The sequence below is a fragment of the Trachinotus anak genome, unplaced genomic scaffold (assembly GCF_046630095.1).
Source record: "Trachinotus anak isolate AG129_WGS33_773 ecotype Australia unplaced genomic scaffold, CSIRO_AGI_Tana_v1 ptg000025l, whole genome shotgun sequence".
Classification (NCBI taxonomy): domain Eukaryota; kingdom Metazoa; phylum Chordata; class Actinopteri; order Carangiformes; family Carangidae; genus Trachinotus; species Trachinotus anak.
In genome coordinates this window covers 18,704,898-18,725,108 of record NW_027273876.1, presented here as the reverse complement: position 1 = coordinate 18,725,108, position 20,211 = coordinate 18,704,898, and the positions used below count along the sequence as shown (strand labels likewise).

Below are 20,211 nucleotides of genomic sequence, written 5' to 3'. Positions count from 1 at the left end.
ATGCTTTAAGAATGGAGCCTTTCAAATGCAGTAAAGGACCTTTAAAGATGTAACGTCATGACTGCATTTTCGTAACATCTGCTGTCCTCTGAAAGCTTTGTATGATCCTCAGAAATTTCTTTTAGTCCACAGAACAACCCTGTGCTCTAAAAATTAGCATATGTATGACTGAATAGTTTTGAAATTATGGCGGAAACATGATTGATCATGATCGTGATTCATCAACATTTTTTCCAGTGCAGGAAGTGTTGCAAACGTCACAGGACTTTGGTGTTGGTTCACATCCTTTGTCCTAGTGGTGAGGGTTAGGCTATTAAAACATATTTACTTATACTAATCAGCAGTATATAATCCTTATTTGTGGGAGGCAGTGTTAGCTGACTGAGATGATATTAAATGCTTCAAATAAACAGAATTAAAGGCCCTATCTGATCAGCACACCTGATGACCTCCTGAGGACCTCCTGACGTCCCTTGGTATTTGTCATAGTCTCAATCATATGATTTCATTAGTTGCCTAAAATGTGATTTTAGAATAAGACTGATGAAAGCATGTCAACTTACACAGGTTACCTAGAATCTGATAACTATCCCTGCCAGATTTTGTTAAAACTGCAAAGATGATCTCTGTTATCTGTGGGCACAGTGTGTAACCACTGCAGTCTTCCTTCTCATAAACAAGGCTATACATTTATTCCTGAAAAGCGTGTATGTGTGTGTGTGTGTGTGTGTGTGTGTGTGTGTGAATAGACCAGATCATACAGGCACTCTGGAACCAGCCGGTTATCTGCTGAACATTTTACCCACCAACTGTGTGTGCTATTCCTCCCATTGTTGACTTTATCCTGCACAATTTGTGAACCATTACACAATACAGAGGCTGAAATCAATGTGCATACTGTTGGTTTTGGAATAGTCTTGTACGTGTGAGGCCGTTGAACCTCAGCTATGCAACTCAAACAAGGTTATGGGAGCGATGAGTTTTAATCTTTAAAAATATCACATGTGGTTAAAAATGATTTTTTGTTCATTTCCAAACATTCATTGTAAATGTCCATGTCAACAATTCTAATTATCTTGTGTATTAAAAAGTACTGTTAACATATTGTATGACTATTAATCAGTCCCCTGCTGTCTGTGAGCTGTCCCTGCTCCTCTGAGCTTCATTCAATCATTAACCTAATCTACTTACTGAAAACTCCCACTCACAGTGTGTGCATGAGAGCTCAATGATAAGCTATTTGAAGATGAAGGTGGTGATGGGACAACGATTGACATGGACTAAACTGTTTGCTAATCTGTGGCTGCCTTTGATTCCTCTGGAAATCAGGAAGCAGTGAAACAGCAGAATGAAGAACAGTGATTTACGGGAAATATATATATATCTAGCCACATCAAGTTTTATATTGATTTATTTAAATATCATCGCACCAGCTTTAAGTGTTCATCAGAACTAAAGAGCACACTGAAAGGGTGTTGAGGTGGTGGCACTGAAATTAGCAGGAGTGAGGGCTCTTCTGTCAAACCAGAATATTAAACTAATTAATAAAACCAATTAAAAGTATTTCCTTTTAGCATTTTACTATGCATAATGTTAAAATGTATGTGTTTTTGAAATGATTTGCTGACAGAGCAGGAACCCGTGAATGCAGCTCCAGATGTTTCCTTCACGATTAACAGTTTGCTGTATAGGTCACAGGTTATTATGGTGGGACCCAGGATCTAGTGATCCACATCCAGAGGGCAAACTGAAGTAAACCAAGGCCATAACATCCTGTGGTGACAATAATAATTATTTCATATGATATATTATAATATTTAAATAATATATATGCATCAGTGGTGCTGATTATTTTTCAGTTTTGAAATCTCACCCAAAACATATGATAAGCAAACTTTGATGCATTTTTAAAGATTTAACTGAGTAATTGACTGAGAAGTTAATATTAGCTCTACCTTGTCCAGATACACATAAAATCGTTGATATATCAGTATCAATCCACTACTACAAATTATAGAACAATGAAAGGGGCCAGTTTTCACAGTGATTAACTTTAGAAACTTAAAGTACAGTTTGCCGATAAAGCCACTGTACTTTTGTTAAAGTTTAATTCAAAAATAGAACTTTTTTTTTGTTTTTTTCGCGAATTTCAATGTTTTATTGGTGCTTTTTATTTAAATAACTGAGTTATTTCTACTCCATCATGGCTTTTTATTAATCATTTTTGTACACGCGACATATTTAAAAATGTAAAACACGTCATGCTTTGTAATATGGTTGCCATTGTTTGCATTGAAACTGGATTATTAGTTAACGGGATGAAACGCTGGAAACTACCACCAGGCTCTGATTGAACTATGGAAATAAAAAATACACCCGACATGTGAGAAATCTTTTTACTGAATTCAAGCAAAAAGTCAATGATTTATGATTCTGTATAATCAAGTCACAAGATACAAGACTACAAAAATCTCAGATCCCAGTTTACAAAAATGTCAACCCAAATGTATCCAGCTGAACTCTGGGAAATATGAATTCAAGTGCACACAGAACTGAGGGTGGACAATCATGAACATATGGCGTTTTAAATGGGTTTGAATATATTTAAAATTATTACAACACTTTAACTAAGTGTTTGTTTCAAAAATAAATTTCTTATAACTTGTCATTAAAGCTTTAGTTTCCCTTGAAAACATTTTCATTTTGCTGTTATTCAAATAATAATCACGTATTAATTTTGTTTTAATACTGAGCGAATTTGTTCTTATCTTTTATATCTTTTAATTATTAAAGCCTATTTATTTCGGGTTATTGATTTGTTTTCTTTCTCTTATTTTCTTTGCCAAATTATAAATGATCTATAATTTAAAATATGACTTAGCCTAATTTATTGGTGTCCGTTTTTTTCTGTTGGCTACTATTTTACGAAATAAGAAATAATAAATCACAATAAAATTCCGGCTACATCCAAAAGTAACAATTTATTCTCATCACAAAAATAGTTTCTTAGATGTCACCAGACAAATCGTCATTTCCTCTTGATTATTCAATGGAATATGAGATTTTAAGGCAAAGGCCAATAGACTACAGAGCGTTCATCATGTAAAACGACACAGGTCTACAGCAGCCTACAGAGAAACTCATCTATAAGCCTACTATTCATTTACAGTGGCCGACATAACACGGTAACAATCAACACAAATACAGCAGAATATGATGCTTTATATACAAAAAGGAAAAGTGTAAAGAAACAGGGATGAGAGTCAGGGGTAAAAACACCGGGGAAGCGACTTTATCAACCTGTGTAGGTGAAGGTGAACTAACAGGCTCAGCTGTCGGAGGAATCCAGTGCTCTTCATCATCATCTTCATCATCCAGCTCCGAATGTTCCAGTGTCAGTGTGGAGCCTGCGCTTCAGAACTGGGGGTTCCGTGTGAATTCGTCGTCATCCTCTATATCCAGCTCCTGGTCTGAATCGTCGGACACGGAGTCAGAGTCCAGCTCTGTGTGGGGCTGCTGCGGGGACACGGAGCTCACACCGCGGCCCGCCTGCGCTGGCTCACAGGCCAGGACTGTCTGTCTCTGCTCCGGGCTCTGGATCCCGGTCGGCTCGGTCGTCTCGTCCCCTTTGTTACTCCTCCCGGCGGAACCGTCATCCTCCATCTCCCTCTTGCCTCCCTGAGGGTTCTCCTGATGAAGGTGGAAACGGTTTTATGAACCGAGAGGCCTGAACAACTGAATTTCAATGAGGCTGTGTGACCGTGTGATGACAATATTTTTGATATAACGTGACATTTGTAAAAGCTCCTCACCTGTTTCAGTCTGCGCCACTTCGCTCGTCGATTCTGGAACCAGGTTTTAACCTGAAAGGACAAAATCAAGAATAAAGGAATTATGTTCCTGATGAGGGTTTTATTCATTTATTTATTTGTTTGTTTGTTTAACGCTTTACTTAACCTTTAAAGTGAAGAAACAACAGTGTACACAGTATGAACAAAATAGCTCGTGTTCAAAGTGGACGCGTTTACTTCAGTTCAGAGAACTATAAAGCTGATTTCATCGGATTTCACACAATCTTTAAACGATTTGATCCGCGGGATTAAACTTCCAGGCAAAAGTCAAAACGTGATTATGGCCTAAAATCCAGCTCATGATGAACTGCTCACCGTGGTGTTATTTCTACTGCAATTATTTGGACTAAACCAGAGCTGATCAGAATCGTCTTAGTCTGTTATGACCGGGTTGCTCCTGCAGGTAGGCCCGCCGCAGCTCGCTGTGTTTATTTGGTTTATTTTTAATTGTGGGTGAGCGGAATTAACAATAATAATAAGATATAATAATAATAATAAAACTGAATTAAATAATGAAATGATAAACTAACTCACTGAATCGTTCCAGCCTTCATTTTACCACACTGTTGGCAGCACACATACATCAAATCAGACCTGTGGGCCGCACATCTCTGCACAATCTCATGAACTGTCGAAGCTCGAAACAAATACTTCAAACAGGCGACAACCTCAATTAAAAAGCCAAATCTTTTGAAGTGGAACAGATCTATTAATACTGAGACACTGAGATGATTTCCCGCTCTGTAAAAAAAAGTTCTGCTGCAGTTAAATCCATAGAAAAGTAGTAATGCAGTAGCCAGATGTCCTTTAGTCAGAAAGGGACCCCCCCCCCCCCCCCCCCCCCCCCCCCGGACTCAGACTCACCTGTCTCTCGCTGAGCTGCAGCATCTTCGCAAGCCGCTTCCTCTCCGGGGGAGACAGGTACTTCTGGGTCTCGAACTTCTTCTCCAGCTCGATGGTCTGGTCGTTAGAGAACCGAACCTGGCCGCCCTTTCTTTTGTGCAGTGGCCGCTGGATGAAGGGGGTCCACAGCAGAGGCTTCCCTGTGGGGGAGGAGGAGAGACAGGGCGGGAAATTCATTGTCATTTCACACAGAACTGCATAAGCGTGTGCTTATAGAGCTGGATGACATACAAATAAAAAGTAAGAAAAACGTTTCTAAAAACAATAATAAAAAATAGAAGAAAGGTAGACGGAAATAAAATCAAACCCCTTGAAGACATAACCCACCATTACCTCTATGTAATATATTTTAAACACCTGATTTGATAATAAACGGAATATCTGTCTAATAATCCTGCACTTTACCATTCAACTTTATTTGCACCTGTTAGAAATAAGATATTAGGATATTACAACATTAAGCGTTTTTAAAGAAATGAGGAAAAAGAATCAGAAAATGAATCTGAGTCTTTAGTGGCTCCACATGTTGTCTGAAATGACTCTGAACAGATTTATTGAGGGAGAGGACACAGCGGTGTAATCAGGGTGTTTTTGTCTGGTTTCCTCTCCTCTTAATGGCCGGGAACAAACAATGGCCGAGGCCGCGCCGCCACCCCGGCCCGCTGCACGCTGTCTTTTAAGGAAGGTCGTGACGGAGTGAAAACTATGGCCAAATATCCGCTTCATGTGCTTCCTGCTTTGCGGTGTGATTATAGGCGATGGCATCCACCAACAGACACCAGTGTCCTCTGTGCTCTGCACTGTCACAATATAAATCTGCTGTGGTCGAAACTGCTGTCAAAGACCTTCTTATTGCTGCTCCTTACCGAGGGAAGTTGGCTAATCCAGTCCCATGAGGTATGTTCCTTTAAGCAGAAAAGTCATGGGGTGAAGAATGAGATGAATAAAGTTTAGTTTAGTAACTAATTACAGAGGCAGACCTTGTTCATTTCATGTGAATGAATGAAAGTAAAGATTTAGCCTCAGCTGTTGGTCTGCACAGCTGCTCTTCTTTATAGTGCCGGGCAACTCTTTTTTATTCTCTTATTTCCTTTATTTTCCTATTTCCTTATTTTGTTATTTTCTTGTGTGTATGTTCAGGTTGTCTTCGGCCTCTGTTTGTCCAGATGTGTGACCGCTGTTTGTTTTTATTGAACACCAGGCCCATACGTCACTCCACTCCTTCCTTTATTTATTTATTTTTGATTGTTGTCCACTTTAAGCTCTGGTAAATGAGACTTTATCTTTTCTCTAAGATCCCATTAGGCCTGACGTGCTGCTCTGTTTGCTTTATTTTCTTCTCGCCGCCAACCATAAAGAAAGTCAGCCACATCCTCGCTGGCCGGGCAGAGGAAGTGTAACAATATGTGAAAAACGGATCCCGGGCTATCAGAGGCCGAGTGTTTCCTGAATATGTCTGTATTGAGGATGTCGATAAAATAATCAGCAGCGTGCAGCGGGCTCCCGAGGAAGCGGCTGGCCGGGGTGAGCCAGGAAAACATTTAACAGCTTCTGAAACCAGATTTACTCCTATCGACAGGCTCACGGCTTCCGCCATGAACGGAAAAAGCCCGGCTTGTTCAGCGCAACACAAAAGCCAGACGGTCTGCTTGTCACACTATACTTGAGAGGACCACAGTGCAACAGGGATACAAATAATAACCCCTGAAACAGCTTGATCTAAACCGGTTAACACAACCTCGCACCTAAACCCTGAGCCCTGAGCGCGAACTTTCCCATGTGTTAGATGATGCTGCTATTATCGGGCTCACATTTACACCAAGTTTAAAACCATTGTAGCAAGACGAAACATTTACAGTTGACATGTTTCTTCACAATTTGAAGTGACATGAGTGGCATCTTTAAAATCCTTAAGATGTTCACCAGAAGCTTCATCTGACAAAACTGATGAGCCCCCATCTCAAATCCAAAAATCCCCAAATCCCACAATCTCAGTCCTAATTCATTCCCAGAGGAGCATGAAGCTGATATACAATATGTGGTAAGAGGGCACACACAGTCACACACACACACACACACACACACACACACACACAAACACAGCAGTGAAATAACAAGTGATTTAGAGCCCAGATATGTTTTAGTCACCGGCTGACTTGCTCCTCTGATGTTGCAGAACAATGGGAGTCAGGAAAACGAGTCAAGGTTGCCGTGCACCCCTCCCCCTCCGCCAACCACCCCCACCCCCACCCCCACCCCACTACCACCACGAACAGACTGAGTGGAATTGGATAAGCCTGTTGCTATTGTGGCCCCAAATATATCTGTCAAAATAACAAGGGACTCATACTTGAGCGGACAGGCGTCGCGCAGAAAATGTTCTTCAGGACTGAGATGAGCTGAAGACTAAAGAGAAACAAACTGTCGCTCACTCTGCAGTCTGTTTATATGGGACGCTTGTCACTGCAGACAGTCTTGAGTTCGATATGCATGCATGACCAAGCGTGATATACTTATGCAAAAATAGTTTCGCTGGCAGTGAAACGAAGCTCGTGAAGACGAAAAAGTTTTCATGCACAGGGTGAAAAGTGCCCTTTTTGCCACATCATCCAAATAAGTTTGACTTATGTATTTTTGCGCTTAAATGGACTGGATATTACACACGAATAAGGACAAAGAAAATCTAAAGCATGATAAATATGTAACATGAAAAAATGTGCACTTATGAAAAGTGAAAACACTTGTCATGTAGCCCGATTGCACAAACACAACAGAGAACTGACAGTGTCATAAGGGCAAGAGTCGAGACTTAAAACTGAGGTTAGGAAACACAGGATATGATGGCTGGTTGTCCTCTGTGATTCTGTAAATTACATTCACTGTTAAGAAAAATATCTACACCCGCAAAATATCCAAGAGTTTTGCGCACGCCAGCTGCCCAACTTACCGAGAGGGTCGCGCCTCAGCAGCGCCTGTGCGTACTCCCCCATGGAGCGGTGGTGCTGCGGGTGGAACGGATAGATGGGGCCAGCGAAAGCCCCGGCGGAGGCGTACGTTGCTGTTAACGTCGCAGCGGCGTGGTGTGACAGAGCCGGGTGGATCGGTGTGGGTTCATAAATCGGCGTCCGGTACGGCGAGATGAGACTTGTGAAGGACGAGTTGGGCGATGCGAGAGTCGGAGTTGGGATAACCGGCGTGGAGCAGGAGGAGGATGAAGAGGCGGAGGAGGAGGAAGAGGAGGGAGAGTAGGTGGTGGAGGCAGTCCTCCCCAGAATGTCCTCGATGTAGAAGGGAGTTGGGTGCGCCGGCTGGATGGGAGTCGGTGCGTAAAGCGGGACGCTCATGGTGCTGTTTGCCGTCGCTGTGCGCTGGAGCTGAGTTAACGGAAAGCTGCGTCCCTCCCTTGTCTCCAACAGCCTTCCTCTTTAGCGACAGTCTCTCACAGAAAGTTTTTACATACTACCAAGAATATAATGTAACTTTCAGCACAAACTTCAGTCTGCTGGCTACAAACCAAAGAGTCTTTCCGGGTTGTGGAGACCGTTAGAGTGTTTCGGTGTCCATCAGGCTGCGGTGGTGATCAGGCTGGTACTTGACCCAACTGTTGGGTCTGTTATCTGGCTGCAGGCGGAGGAGGGAGGAGATAAGTGGACGGCCAACTTCCTGCAGGTGGCCAGCGGCCGTTTCTGATTGGCTCACTCGCAGCTCCAATCGAGCCACATGTGATCAGATGACAGGAGAGAAGCGATGATTGTATTTCAGGAGAATCAGCTCGCGGCGGCAACAGAGACTTAAAAAAAATAAGAAAATGAAATGAGAAAGTTCTTAATGTGTCTCCTGTAAAGTTTGGTTTCACTGCCGATATGTAGCCACATAATAATCAGCACATTATGTGAATTAATCTTCATACTGTGTTTTGCGAAGCTTTCTTTCTACAATAAGATTCTTCATGCGACTTAAATGCAACGATTTAACCACTGGATTTAACGCATTTTCAGATCCCAGTGCGTCAATAACAATCAGCGGCCGGAGAAGTATTCAGATCCTTTACTTTAGCGGGACTAGAAGCAACATTGCAAAATAAAATATTCAATTATGAGGAAAAATTCCTCCATTTGAAATCTTATCAAAGTGTTAAACGCAGACGTATTATCAGAAAATGAAGTGTTAGCCTACTGAAGCAGATAATTATCATCTGATTGGCATTTTCTGACGTTTTCTCCAACATGTCGCTGTATTCTGGGTCCTGACACATTGATGTGTAGCAGCATTAATTTAGCATCTGTAAGGTGGAGATTATCTTTGTTTCTGTATCAATGCATCACTTTCATAAGATGATCATATGTTTTAAATGTAAACTTAATCTGCAAAATACACACTAACCATAGCAGTCAGATTAATGTAGTAGATGTAGAGTGGCGTTAAACAGAAAATAGATTCTCTCACAAAGACACGCTGTAAATACCTCCAAATGAACTGTCATTATAAAAAAAATAATCACGTGTTACTGAATTTTATCATTTGGCTCAATATCAGAACCCGTTACGATTTAACTTTCTGCTTCTTTTATTTGTGTAGTAATTTGTATTGAGGTCTCCTGTTAGCAACACTGATGTATTTATGTATGTAGTCTGTATCTGTTACTCTGCAACCTTTTAACTCTGAGTGATTCATTTTGATGGATTGAGATACTGGGCCCCAGGACACAGATAAGTAAGAGACCCCCTCACACCAACTGTACTGTTCTGCTTCTTTCTCTTTGGTATTTTATCACTTTACTCTGAAGTTCTGTTATTGGCTGAAACTATTTTGTCTAAATCCTTTCCTAAGTTTTCACCACAGCAAATTCCCACCGGCACCCTTTGCAGATATATTACAATCCAAAACAGGATAATGGACTAAACATTATTTAATAAACTTGTGATACAGCTTCCACTATGATCATGCAGAGCTGTTCTGCTGGAGCTGTAAAGAAAAGATGAACACAAGTTACTCACTAAACCTTTCTGATCAGTCTCTGTATCAGCAGATAGTCAATATTAAATGATCAGAATCAATAATAAATGATCAGGACAACAGTGCTATTTGCTATTTGAGCTTGAATGAAGAATGATTTTAACAGTCATTTCCTCCTCGGGCTCTTCCTCAGGGGCCACATAGGGCCCCACACCTACAGAGACGCAAAAATTAAACATCTAATGAAGTCATCCTCCTTCACTCCTCTTAACAATAAATCCCACTGCTGCTGAGTTTGAGTAAACTCAATCCCTGACCGACATTAAGGACATTAACTGACATGTTATCAGTGGACTTTTACTGTTGCCCTGTTTTGCTCTAATTAAACTAAGTTGTGTATGAGTGGAGTTTTTTCTTATTTTACAGAGAGCCTTCTCTTGCTTTATACTGAATGCACTTCCATCAGCCTAAATTCGGAATCCTGTAGCCTACATCTTTATTGGCCCACCGGAATTTCACATTTAGCGTAAGTTTCAAAACACTGGAGTCGACCAGGTTTAAGTTTCAACTGTAGAGACATACTCCCCCCAGAGTCCCAGAAAACAAATCCGGATGACATGACCCCAGTGTCCCGGGTTTATCCTCGGCCTATGAGCGTGTTAAACTGGTCTTTGACTAATCAAACATCTTGGGGTGTTATCTTAACAATGTAATACAGGTTGACTGCAATCCACGTCCCTAACGGTGCCGCCGAATGGCGAAGTGATTAACTCATGATTTGAATGTTTAGAGCTTTTCCTGTGAAATCCATCTGTCAGCGCGGCCGAGCTGATACGCAAATCGCTTTAATCGCAGACTGCGTGCACGTTTATCACCCCCCCCCCCCGCGCGCGCGCGCGGCGGCAAACAATAACCGATAACTGGTGCGCGCGCACGAGAGCAGCCCCTCGCATCCAGCTGCACGTGCCGCGGTCACCCGGGAGTTTTATGACCAGCTCGGGCTCATTAATGATGAGGTCACAGGTCACGTATCACAATCCAATGGTTCGATTTCTCTGGTGTGTGACGCGTCTTTAAAGCGCGCTCCGCCGACTGCCAACTTTCTAACGGCCGCAATTTAGATAAAGTGGACTCCGAGAGCAAACATGGATATGAGCAGCCTTGAAGACATGAAAGAAATCACCAAACGGCTAATATTTGGACCGAGCCAATCATTACAGCGCATTGATCCGGGAGGCTTCCCGTGGCGGCAGACTCCTGTCCAACGACGATTGATAACTTCGCAGCAGAGGCGCTGCCGCGGCTCCTTGGCAGCTGGCGCCATATATCTTCCTATTAACTTCCAGAGTCAAAGACGCAGCTCGTCCGAGTCCGCTGCATGGTTACACATTATCTATATCAGCGAGAGCAAAGCAGCCTCAATGTTTTGGTAACGTCGGACACACCAGAGTAATAAAAATGACAGATTTTAGTAGATGATCCAGATTATCCAAACCCATGTATTTCAATTGGAAACGCTTTTTTTTTCCTTCTTTTTTGACCAGGTTCACATCCAGAGTCCGTCTGTGGTTTAGGCCAGTGATTCAAAAACTTCTTAATGTCAAGGACCCCTAAACACACAAATTTTATCACCCCCATCTGTTAAGATAGATGTTCCCGTAATACATTCATACATTTTGTCATTGTGTTACTTATGGAAGGAATTATAGTGAAATAAATTACTCAAGAATTTTCTGGAAACCCCCAGGAATCCTTTGAAGGATCCCAAGGGGTCTCTGAACCCCACTAGTCCAGGCAACAATGGTGGTTTTGGTTAAATGTAAATGAGCAGATGTCACTGTGAAGTTTTTCTGTATTGAACCAGACCAGGATCTTTCCCTGACCTTCCCCAGGTGCTGTGAGAGTCTAAAACAGAACCACAAACCAGTTTAATAAGGATGCAGTCACTACAAGTGGATGTTGTACTGTCATGAAAAAAGGACAATTTCTGTCCATGTAGGCTACAAGAATCAATAAAGTATATTTGGTGACTTTTTGACAGAACTTGTCCATGAACACAAACTACAAATAACATTTAGTGACCTGTTATTGAAGTCCATTTCTGCCAGGTAGAAAAGATGAATGATGAAAACTAATGTAATTATTGATCACTCTGCATTCAAATTACATCTAAACTGATTAAACTAAACAGATTAAGTCACAATTTTGACTTAGCATCCAATAATTCTTAGTTAAAATCATGTCATATGTGATAATAAATTGAAATTTAGACATTTTAAAGCCATAATCCACCCACACAGGTCTTCTCAAGTCTGTTACTTGATTCTGAAGGCTCACAACCTGAAGCCTTTAAAAGGTTCAACTGTTTTACTTTTAGAAAAAAAAATGACCCCAAACTGGTACCTCTGAACTCAATGAAGAATTTTTGGACGAGAAAGATGTGAGTGTTTTCTGTTGATGAGACTGCACTTGATTGACAGCTCTCTGACTCTCCTTGTAGCTTTGCTGCACTTCTTAGAGCAGGACAACTGACACCATATAAATTTAGTTCAGTGACATTGTGTAATTCCCAGCAAAGCTCCACCCAACTTCGACCTATAACTACAGGTTTCATTATCCAGTCATTTAAAACTGTGTTTGGCTGTGCAGGGTCTTTGAGTCAGGATGATCACTCATGACCTATCAGGAAAGACACGAACTACATTAACAATGCCTCAACTCCACAAATGTCACTTAGCAAGCATGCACAACACCAGAAGCCTGGAAATGGCTCACATACGTGGAATGCACCCATTGTTAATGTTACTGATTAAACCTCTGCTTTTCCTGCTATGGCCTGTTAAAATGTCTACTGTCAGATACAAAGACGAAATGATGATGTTGGGGTTATGAAATTATAAGTCAAGATTTTGATAAAGTATATGTTTTTTACTTATTGTCTTAGATTTTTGACTTGCTGACTCATAATTACCAGATAGAAAATTCAATCATGTAGGGACATAAATTGAAACTTGGACTTACAATGACATTCATGATGCAAAAGTACAATGTTGAGACATACATCAGAAGAATACTTTCCAAATCAAAATGATAAAATGATTCAACATTTTGACTTATTACAAACAGCAGTGGTATTTTGTTTATTTTTCATTCCTCTGGTCTTTCATATAGCCGACCACTCTGTGTGTCTCTCCCATACTGTCTCTCCCACCTCATTTGGCAGATGCACTGTTAGTCCATCCAGAGACTTAAACTAAAGTATGCACTAATACTCTGCTGTCTCCTCTGCTGTACTTGGATAAATAGGATATAAAACATCATTGGCTGAAGTTAGCTTTTTCCAATATAAACCGTTTCCTTAAAAGAATGAAAATCAACAAAGAGATAAGTTTAAAAAACAAAGAAAACCAAGTATGAAATAAGACATTTACTAGCATGTCTGGGACACTTTCACCAGGCTGCAGTCACAGCTACAAACCATCAGTGAGAAATAAAATCTAAGTATTTAACAAAGAACAAATGTCAGTTTCACTTCAATATTTATTTAATCTGCAAATGCAGAACAAATGAAATTAGACATGCTGTATATACAACACTGCTGATGTAGCAACACCTGATCATGTGAAGCACATGAAACTTAAAAAAAACAAAACAAAAAACACTGTATTGGAAGAACAGATTAGTTTCATTTGCATATGAGATTATTTGGAGCAACGTTTAGACCAAACAGCCACAAATACATCTCCACTTAAAATGAGTTTATTTCACCTGCTTTGTTGCACCCTCTAAATGAAGATAACGCCCAAACCAACACCACAGGGCTCTTTTTACATCAATTAATATGATCATACCATTGTAATATATCTGAAGTCAATATTTCTGATGATCTAAAAGATTCCCCACAATTGTGGCAAACTGTTATAATACAGAAATGATACAAAAATAAATTTTAAATTGTTTCAAATAATAAATCCTGCAGTGTGAAATGTTTGTCTCCAATTTTTGTTTAATATACACTTGTAAGTCTGTTTCATGTTAGACTATGAAGTATCAAAAACTGAAAATGGTTGTGTGCACTGTCAAGCACTCTTCCCTGACACAACCTAACCTTTAAACTGTGATACGTATACATACACTTTATTTTGTTTCTGTCACCCAGCTCCATAATAAGAGGGCTATAAACGAATGGAGACAGAGGCTGGGGGTCTAGGGGAAACTTAAAATAAAAAATTATTTACAAAATTCAAATTGTAGGTGAGACAGAGACAAGACAGAAACCAAAGAAAGTGTGGACTTGAAATCACAAGTCTAGTGTGGAATAATGACACTGGACCAGTGAGTTCCAAAGGAGGTTTTGACAAAATTTGTCACAATTTACAAACACACTTTGAAATATCTAGGAGAAATAGACACATTGAGACCTTATGTTCTCTTCATAGAAAAGCCAAGCAGGTGAGTTATGACTGACCAACTTCTCACATTCAGATTGGCTCCTGTTGTAGTGTGTTCCTCAGGTGTCAGCCTCTGGTGTCTTTGTACAGTCCACACGCTGCTCTGACTCTGAGCAGGTCTGCAGAGAGCCCATGATATGCTCCAGTGTCCACTGCTCCTCACGTAAGGTGTGCTCCTCCAGTGTGAACTGGCCCTGCTTGGTCCGGATCAGATTCTTCACATGAGCACATGACGACAGAGCTGCAGCACACAGACGCAGGTTACGCTTGTTGATTTCTCATCTGTCGGCTCAGTGTATTGACTTTTCCATAAATGTGCAGAGAAGGAAATTATGAAATAAAATTTATCTCACCTTTTCCAAGGTCATCTACCAAGCTCCTGACGTAGAATCCACCACCACACTCAATATCTGTCATGGAAACACAACTACTGAGTTTTCTGTATGTCTATTTTAACACAATAAGAATATGGAGAGAGGAGGAAATGACATTTAACATGCCGTGTAAGAAGTGAGTACTACATCAAGGGAGGCAGAAAAATACTTGGTTATGCAACATGTGCTAACCCAGAGTGAAGAGAGGAGGCTTGAACTCCTGCAGGGTCAGGTTGTACACAGTGACAGGTCTGGCAGGTTTGGCCTCCACACTGTGACCTTTCTTCAGCAGGACAGACAGACGCTGGCCGTCCTTTTTCAGAGCAGAGTAGCTAAAATGACAAAAATCAACATATCACACCACAATTAATTGAAATGAAAGCTGCACTGACAGCAGATTTTATGTAGAATCCATCCATGTGACAGTACTGCAGAAGAATAACCTCCTCCCTCAATGTGAAATGTGGAAACTTTGGCCTGTTTTCCTGCATAAAGTGTCACTGGCAGGAAAGTTTCTTCAAACTGGCAGGAAAGCTTCTTAACAGGGGAAGTGACACACATAAAATTAAAAGTCTAAGTCCTGCTAGCATCCTCTAGAGGATGCACGGTTCATTGCACTGCAATAAAAAACTACAGCATACTGGATCCTTTATTTATTATTTATTACTGTTAGGTTAATGAGATAAGGCTCTGCAGAAAGGCAGCATTTATTTTATTTGCTTCAGGGTCAGTTAGCTCCTGTGTTCGCCTGTGATAAGATCAGCAGGGCTGCAACTTACAGTTGTTTTCCATTAATTGATTATTGTTTAGGCTATAAAATGTCAGCGAACTGTGAAAAATGTCCTTCAACAGTTCTCAGAGTTCAGGGCGATGTGATCTAATGTCTTGTTTAGTCTCAGAAATATTCATACTTGAGAATGTTTACAATTTTTGCTTAAAAAAATACTTAACAATTATTCTGTTATCAAAATTATTGCAGATTAATTTTCTGTCAGTTGATAATTGATTGATCAACTAATTGCTCCAGGTCTAAAGATCATTTCAGCCAATCACAGCAAGCAACATCACACATGGCAAAAGCTACATGACAGCATAAGAACAATGCCAGATCACCTTGTTGTTCAAATCCTGCAGCAGCTCATAAACTCAGTAACACTTTTAGCACCATTTAATAAATGTTGGTAAATGCTGGAAATCACAGCCAGCTTCTGTCATTTGTACCACTGAGCAACTTGAGAAAAAGTGACACAACATCCAGTTAAATCTGGGTGGAGATTGCTCATAACAAAGCAGTTGTATGTGGTGAGCTAACCTTCTTATTTCAAATTACAGACACTGCATCAGATACAACACTGTTCATCATGACTAATAACAAACCTCTGTTTCTGCCCAATCTAGTTTAAACCTGATCAATTTAAGGCACCTCCTGAATTTAAAATTACTTTCAAGTCAAAACAAGAAAGCTGATAAATGGCTTTCATTCCTAACAACTGTGAGTGAAGGTTTTTTAGTTTTATTTATTGTTGCTGCAGTTTTGAAAAGCTCAATTTGAACCCGTCAATGTCCTAACGATGGCTGCGTTACATAAAGATGAGGCAGAAGATTCTTCACCAGAGACCACGGCCTTATCTGAAGTCCATATTTTAGAAAGAAAGAAAGATTCATTTTGTTTTAAATGTGTTTACCACGGCCAAACTTCATCACAGTCAGCAATTTGGCACGTTACACTGTCCCACCAGAAAAAAGGCAACGTCAACAGTGTGCAAGGCCTTACTTTTGAGGGGTGGCAGTGGTGTCAGGACAACTAGTGTAAGAAGTGTTATTTATTTCAAGATTTATTTTTCTATGATTTACAGTCAAATTAGATAACAAAAGAAAGATCCTATAGGAATCATGTATTTGTTCATGTTTTAAAAAGCCCACCTGAGCCAATAATGACAGCATCATATTGCAGCCATATATATACATCATATTGTACCCCTAGTATACAGCTGTTAATTTTTCTTTTGACTGCAATGGTATTGGATCAGTACTTGATATTGGCTGATACACAAGTTCAGGTATCGGAATCAGTATCTAGAAGGAAAAAAAATGGTATGGGAACATCTCTAGTGTCCAAAGAAGAGAGGCTTCATATGCTTCATACACAGTTAGATTTTTTGCATGTATGAGACTTTGACCTGATGGTATTACTTAGAAATTGGACAGTTTGCTTTCACATAACACGTTATCATAATGGAAACATTTTCTCAGATCGGAGGCCTTACTCACAGCGGAGGAACTTGCATGATGTCACCAGTAAAAGATTTCAGCTTCTCCTCAATGTCCAACCTGGTTATGTGCTCTGTGGGGTAAAAACATAAAATCACAAACATACTGTGAAATGTTATACTGTGCTGTACATGTTGCAGGAAAACAGTGATGTGCACGAGTAGATTATAAACTGGTGAAGGTGAAATGATATGATCTGTGATCGATCTATTACCAAAGTCTTTCTCCAGAATCACACTGCCTGTAGCATCAAGAGTGTCTGTTGCTTTTCCAAGCTCCCCCACAGCAACGTATTTCTGAAAAATAACACTAACTTTTGTTTGGTCTTGTAGGTGTTGTAAGTCACAATTTTGAGCAAAGAAAATCTACAAATCATTGTGTTCTTGTCCATATCGAAATGATCATTCAAAAACTCACAGTGCTGGTTTGGAAAAAGTACTTGACCCCCTCAGCTAATGGCATCAACAAAAGCTAACTGGAGTCAGAGGTTGTAAAACCTGGAGTCAAACCAATGCAACAACATGGGAGGTGTGGATTAGACTTGACTAATAAAAAACACTCAAACATAGCCCAGCTAAGACGGCTCCAAAAGCACAATGCAGAAAACTCAGAAACAGCAAAGAACCTCAGAATAGCAGCTAAAGGCCTAAATGAATCATTGGAGCTGGTAAACTTCTCTGTTCGCAAGTCTACAACACACAAATCATGATGTAACTGTTCTCCAAAAAAAATAATAATAAATCACTGTGCCTGGAGTTTGCCAAAGAGCAGCTTGAGTCTCTTGCACTGCTGGGGAACTGTTTAACAGAATGTAACTACAGATGAATTGTTTGTGAAGAACATGCAGCACTATGTATGTTGTAGAAAGGCAGCTGTACACCAACAGAAAACATCATCCCAAACGTGAAGTGTGGTGGAGGGAGCATCATGATTTGGGGCATTGCTGCCTTTAGGCCCGGACAGCCAAACATCATCAAGGGGAAAATGAATTCCCACTTTCAAGGTCTCTTACAGGATTTCTTACACAAGCTCAGTAGGAGTGACATAGCAGGTGAATGACACATGTGAGTAAATCTACCACAGAATGGCTTCAAACAAAGAAAATCCACCTTCGGAAGTGGCCCAGTCAGAGCCCAGACCTTAATCCAGCAGAGATGCTGTGGAATGACCTGAGAAGAGCTGCTCACACCAGAAGAAAGACCTGAGAATATGTCTGAGCTGAAGAAGCTCTATAAAGAAGAATGGTCTAAATTTCCTCCTGAACATCATGTAGATCTGATCAATATCTACTGGAAGTTGTTTGAGGTTAGTGCTGCCCAAAGAGGTCCAACCACTTATTAAATCTAAGGGGTCACCTACTTTTTCCACCACCACAGTGCATGTTTACTGGTTGTGTTCTATAAAGACACTAAAATTTATAGTTGTGACTTAGATGAAAATCACATTACATTTTATGACCAATTAATACAGAAAACCAGGCCATCCCAGAGGGTTCACATGCTTTTTTTGCCATTGTAGTTCTTCATAGCTCTTTCTGACTCTTTAACACAAGTGTAAACAAACTCACCTTTGAACCAGCTAACAAGGTACTGAGCATTTTTGTGCCATTCCCAACACCAACAACTGAAAGAAGCAGAGACTGTGTTAGAACTGGAAGTCCAATTTTCATTGCATAGAAAGCTCTCCATTAGATTATCCATTGTGGACATTTTGCCTTGTCATAACAAGTCTGAAGCAGAATGTAATTTTGGTTTGATCCTATAATATAGCAATCTATAATAAACACAAGTATATCAGGCAGCCACACAGAAATGCCTGAGAGACCAAGGAGAACTGATCTGGAGCTCATGCGGTGTCCTATACAGGTCATTAAGTCCCACAGTTCAATAAATGCAGTCAACACCATCAATGACTACAACCTGAACTAAAAAAACGTGGTTGAATTAACATCTCTCTTACAGTGTCAAAAAGAAAGGGCCAGTCATAGTCCCCAGTGGCAGAATCCTATTTACTTTGTCGATCCCCCTCTAGTGCCACCATGAGGTTGCCATTTTTGTTTTTTAGTGAAATTTAATTCAGACTTTCTTTTTGCCCTCAGGATAAAGAGTGATCATTTAGGTCAACCTCTGACCGACTTTTTCATAACCTTGTCTGTCCTGTTTTTGCTGATATATTTCATTGATGATTGATGATCATCTAGCATGGTGGGTTATTCATATACATACCAGTGTTTGTTCATCGTTTGAATTTTATTGTTAACTTGTCTGTTTTAAGATGGTGCAATCCTCTTTGTGTGAAGATTTTTTCCACTGTTGTATCATTACTTAAAATCTTGAGTAAAATTGATTTATAATATTTACTAGTTCCATCAAATAACTAGATTTAGAGGATGTTGCTTTTAGGACTTGAGGTATTTGATTGCGCAACATTAATTGATTTGTAACTAATATCTCAGATGGTGGGGCTGACTAGGGCTCACAAAGTGGTTTAATCAGGTGAAGTCTATAAATGGATGATTGATTTAACACTGCAGTTTTACCTGAAAAAGACTTATAGTTGTAGTCAACAATAATATAGTATTAAGTTTAGAGTACTGAGGTATACTGACACTACTTTGTGGCTTTATTTTGAAGTTGGTATATTTTTGTTGCTACATACTTGTATTCGTCAATAAATCCTTCCTTTAAAATGTACTGCAAAACAAGTTAAGTGTTTGGGTGGAAGTCTCCTTTAATAGCTGCCCCCATCACTACTCAGCCAAGGGCGGTATGACAACTGTCGCATGTGCACCAGTACCTGGTAGTATACAAGCTACAACTCTCTTACCTAACACCCCACTGGCTGAACTGTCCAGGGTCCCTCCGTGCCCCATCTTCAGGCTCTGCTTCTTCCTCTTCCGGGGGTTCGGGTTTTCTACACCAGCCTCTGAAAGATACATGATACAAAAACATTTCACTGTCAGCTCCAGTAGTTGACAACACGTTTACAGGTTGATGGCGTTCTGTCGTGTTACCCTTAAGCAAAGTTTCTTTGAGCGTATTTAAAACGTCTGCAGACGTAGGCCCTTCTTTTTTATATATCGCAAACAACCCATTTAAAGACCGCAGTTTAGACAGAGAACTAGATATCGGAACCGCAGAGTTAGTAATGTTCCCTGCCATGCTCGCTTCAGTCCTCCACGGCCAACACTCTTGTTCTTCTACTTGCAAACTGCTGCTTATCGACTCGTTGTTGTGTTCCCGCCATCTACTGGTACAAAAAGTTAATTACGTTTTGGGGCCCAACAAGCCAAAATAACGTTATATTGGATAACACGATGTCCCTTTGACTTTGCGACTGATAAAGCTTGATTAAGTACAGTTTAGTTCGTTATTAATTAATCTCACCAGGACGAGGATAGATGGC

The 20,211-nt window shown here is 40.3% G+C and overlaps 2 protein-coding genes across 2 annotated transcripts; both read right to left on the bottom strand.

Annotated features, from left to right (window-relative positions):
• Positions 1 to 2,382: 2,382 nt before the first annotated feature.
• On the bottom strand, positions 2,383 to 8,373 carry hhex (hematopoietically expressed homeobox). Its single transcript, XM_071462951.1, has 4 exons — positions 7,702 to 8,373; positions 4,716 to 4,894; positions 3,813 to 3,863; positions 2,383 to 3,690 (listed from the first exon to the last, which is right to left on the bottom strand). The coding sequence occupies exons 1-4, from the start codon at positions 8,096 to 8,098 to the stop codon at positions 3,415 to 3,417; spliced, it is 903 nt and encodes a 300-aa protein (XP_071319052.1). The 5' UTR covers positions 8,099 to 8,373; the 3' UTR covers positions 2,383 to 3,414.
• Positions 8,374 to 13,232: 4,859 nt separating this feature from the next.
• On the bottom strand, positions 13,233 to 20,032 carry trub1 (TruB pseudouridine (psi) synthase family member 1). The gene is made up of 8 exons (XM_071462605.1): positions 19,820 to 20,032; positions 19,633 to 19,731; positions 18,374 to 18,429; positions 17,021 to 17,102; positions 16,807 to 16,879; positions 14,728 to 14,867; positions 14,515 to 14,571; positions 13,233 to 14,402 (listed from the first exon to the last, which is right to left on the bottom strand). The coding sequence occupies exons 1-8, from the start codon at positions 19,965 to 19,967 to the stop codon at positions 14,221 to 14,223; spliced, it is 837 nt and encodes a 278-aa protein (XP_071318706.1). The 5' UTR covers positions 19,968 to 20,032; the 3' UTR covers positions 13,233 to 14,220.
• Positions 20,033 to 20,211: the final 179 nt, after the last annotated feature.

Excerpts from the sequence above, each read along its gene's own strand:
- hhex (XM_071462951.1), bottom strand. The coding sequence starts at position 8,098 with ATGAGCGTCCCGCTTTACGCACCGACTCCCATCCAGCCGGCGCACCCA. Across the intron at positions 4,895-7,701 it reads GCTGAGGCGCGACCCTCTCG|GGAAGCCTCTGCTGTGGACC; the intron begins GTAAGTTGGGCA and ends CCTCCCCCACAG. Across the intron at positions 3,864-4,715 it reads TGCAGCTCAGCGAGAGACAG|GTTAAAACCTGGTTCCAGAA; the intron begins GTGAGTCTGAGT and ends TTGTCCTTTCAG.
- trub1 (XM_071462605.1), bottom strand. The coding sequence starts at position 19,967 with ATGGCAGGGAACATTACTAACTCTGCGGTTCCGATATCTAGTTCTCTG. Across the intron at positions 19,732-19,819 it reads CAAAGAAACTTTGCTTAAGG|AGGCTGGTGTAGAAAACCCG; the intron begins GTAACACGACAG and ends TGTATCTTTCAG. Across the intron at positions 18,430-19,632 it reads TTCAGCCAGTGGGGTGTTAG|TTGTTGGTGTTGGGAATGGC; the intron begins GTAAGAGAGTTG and ends TGCTTCTTTCAG.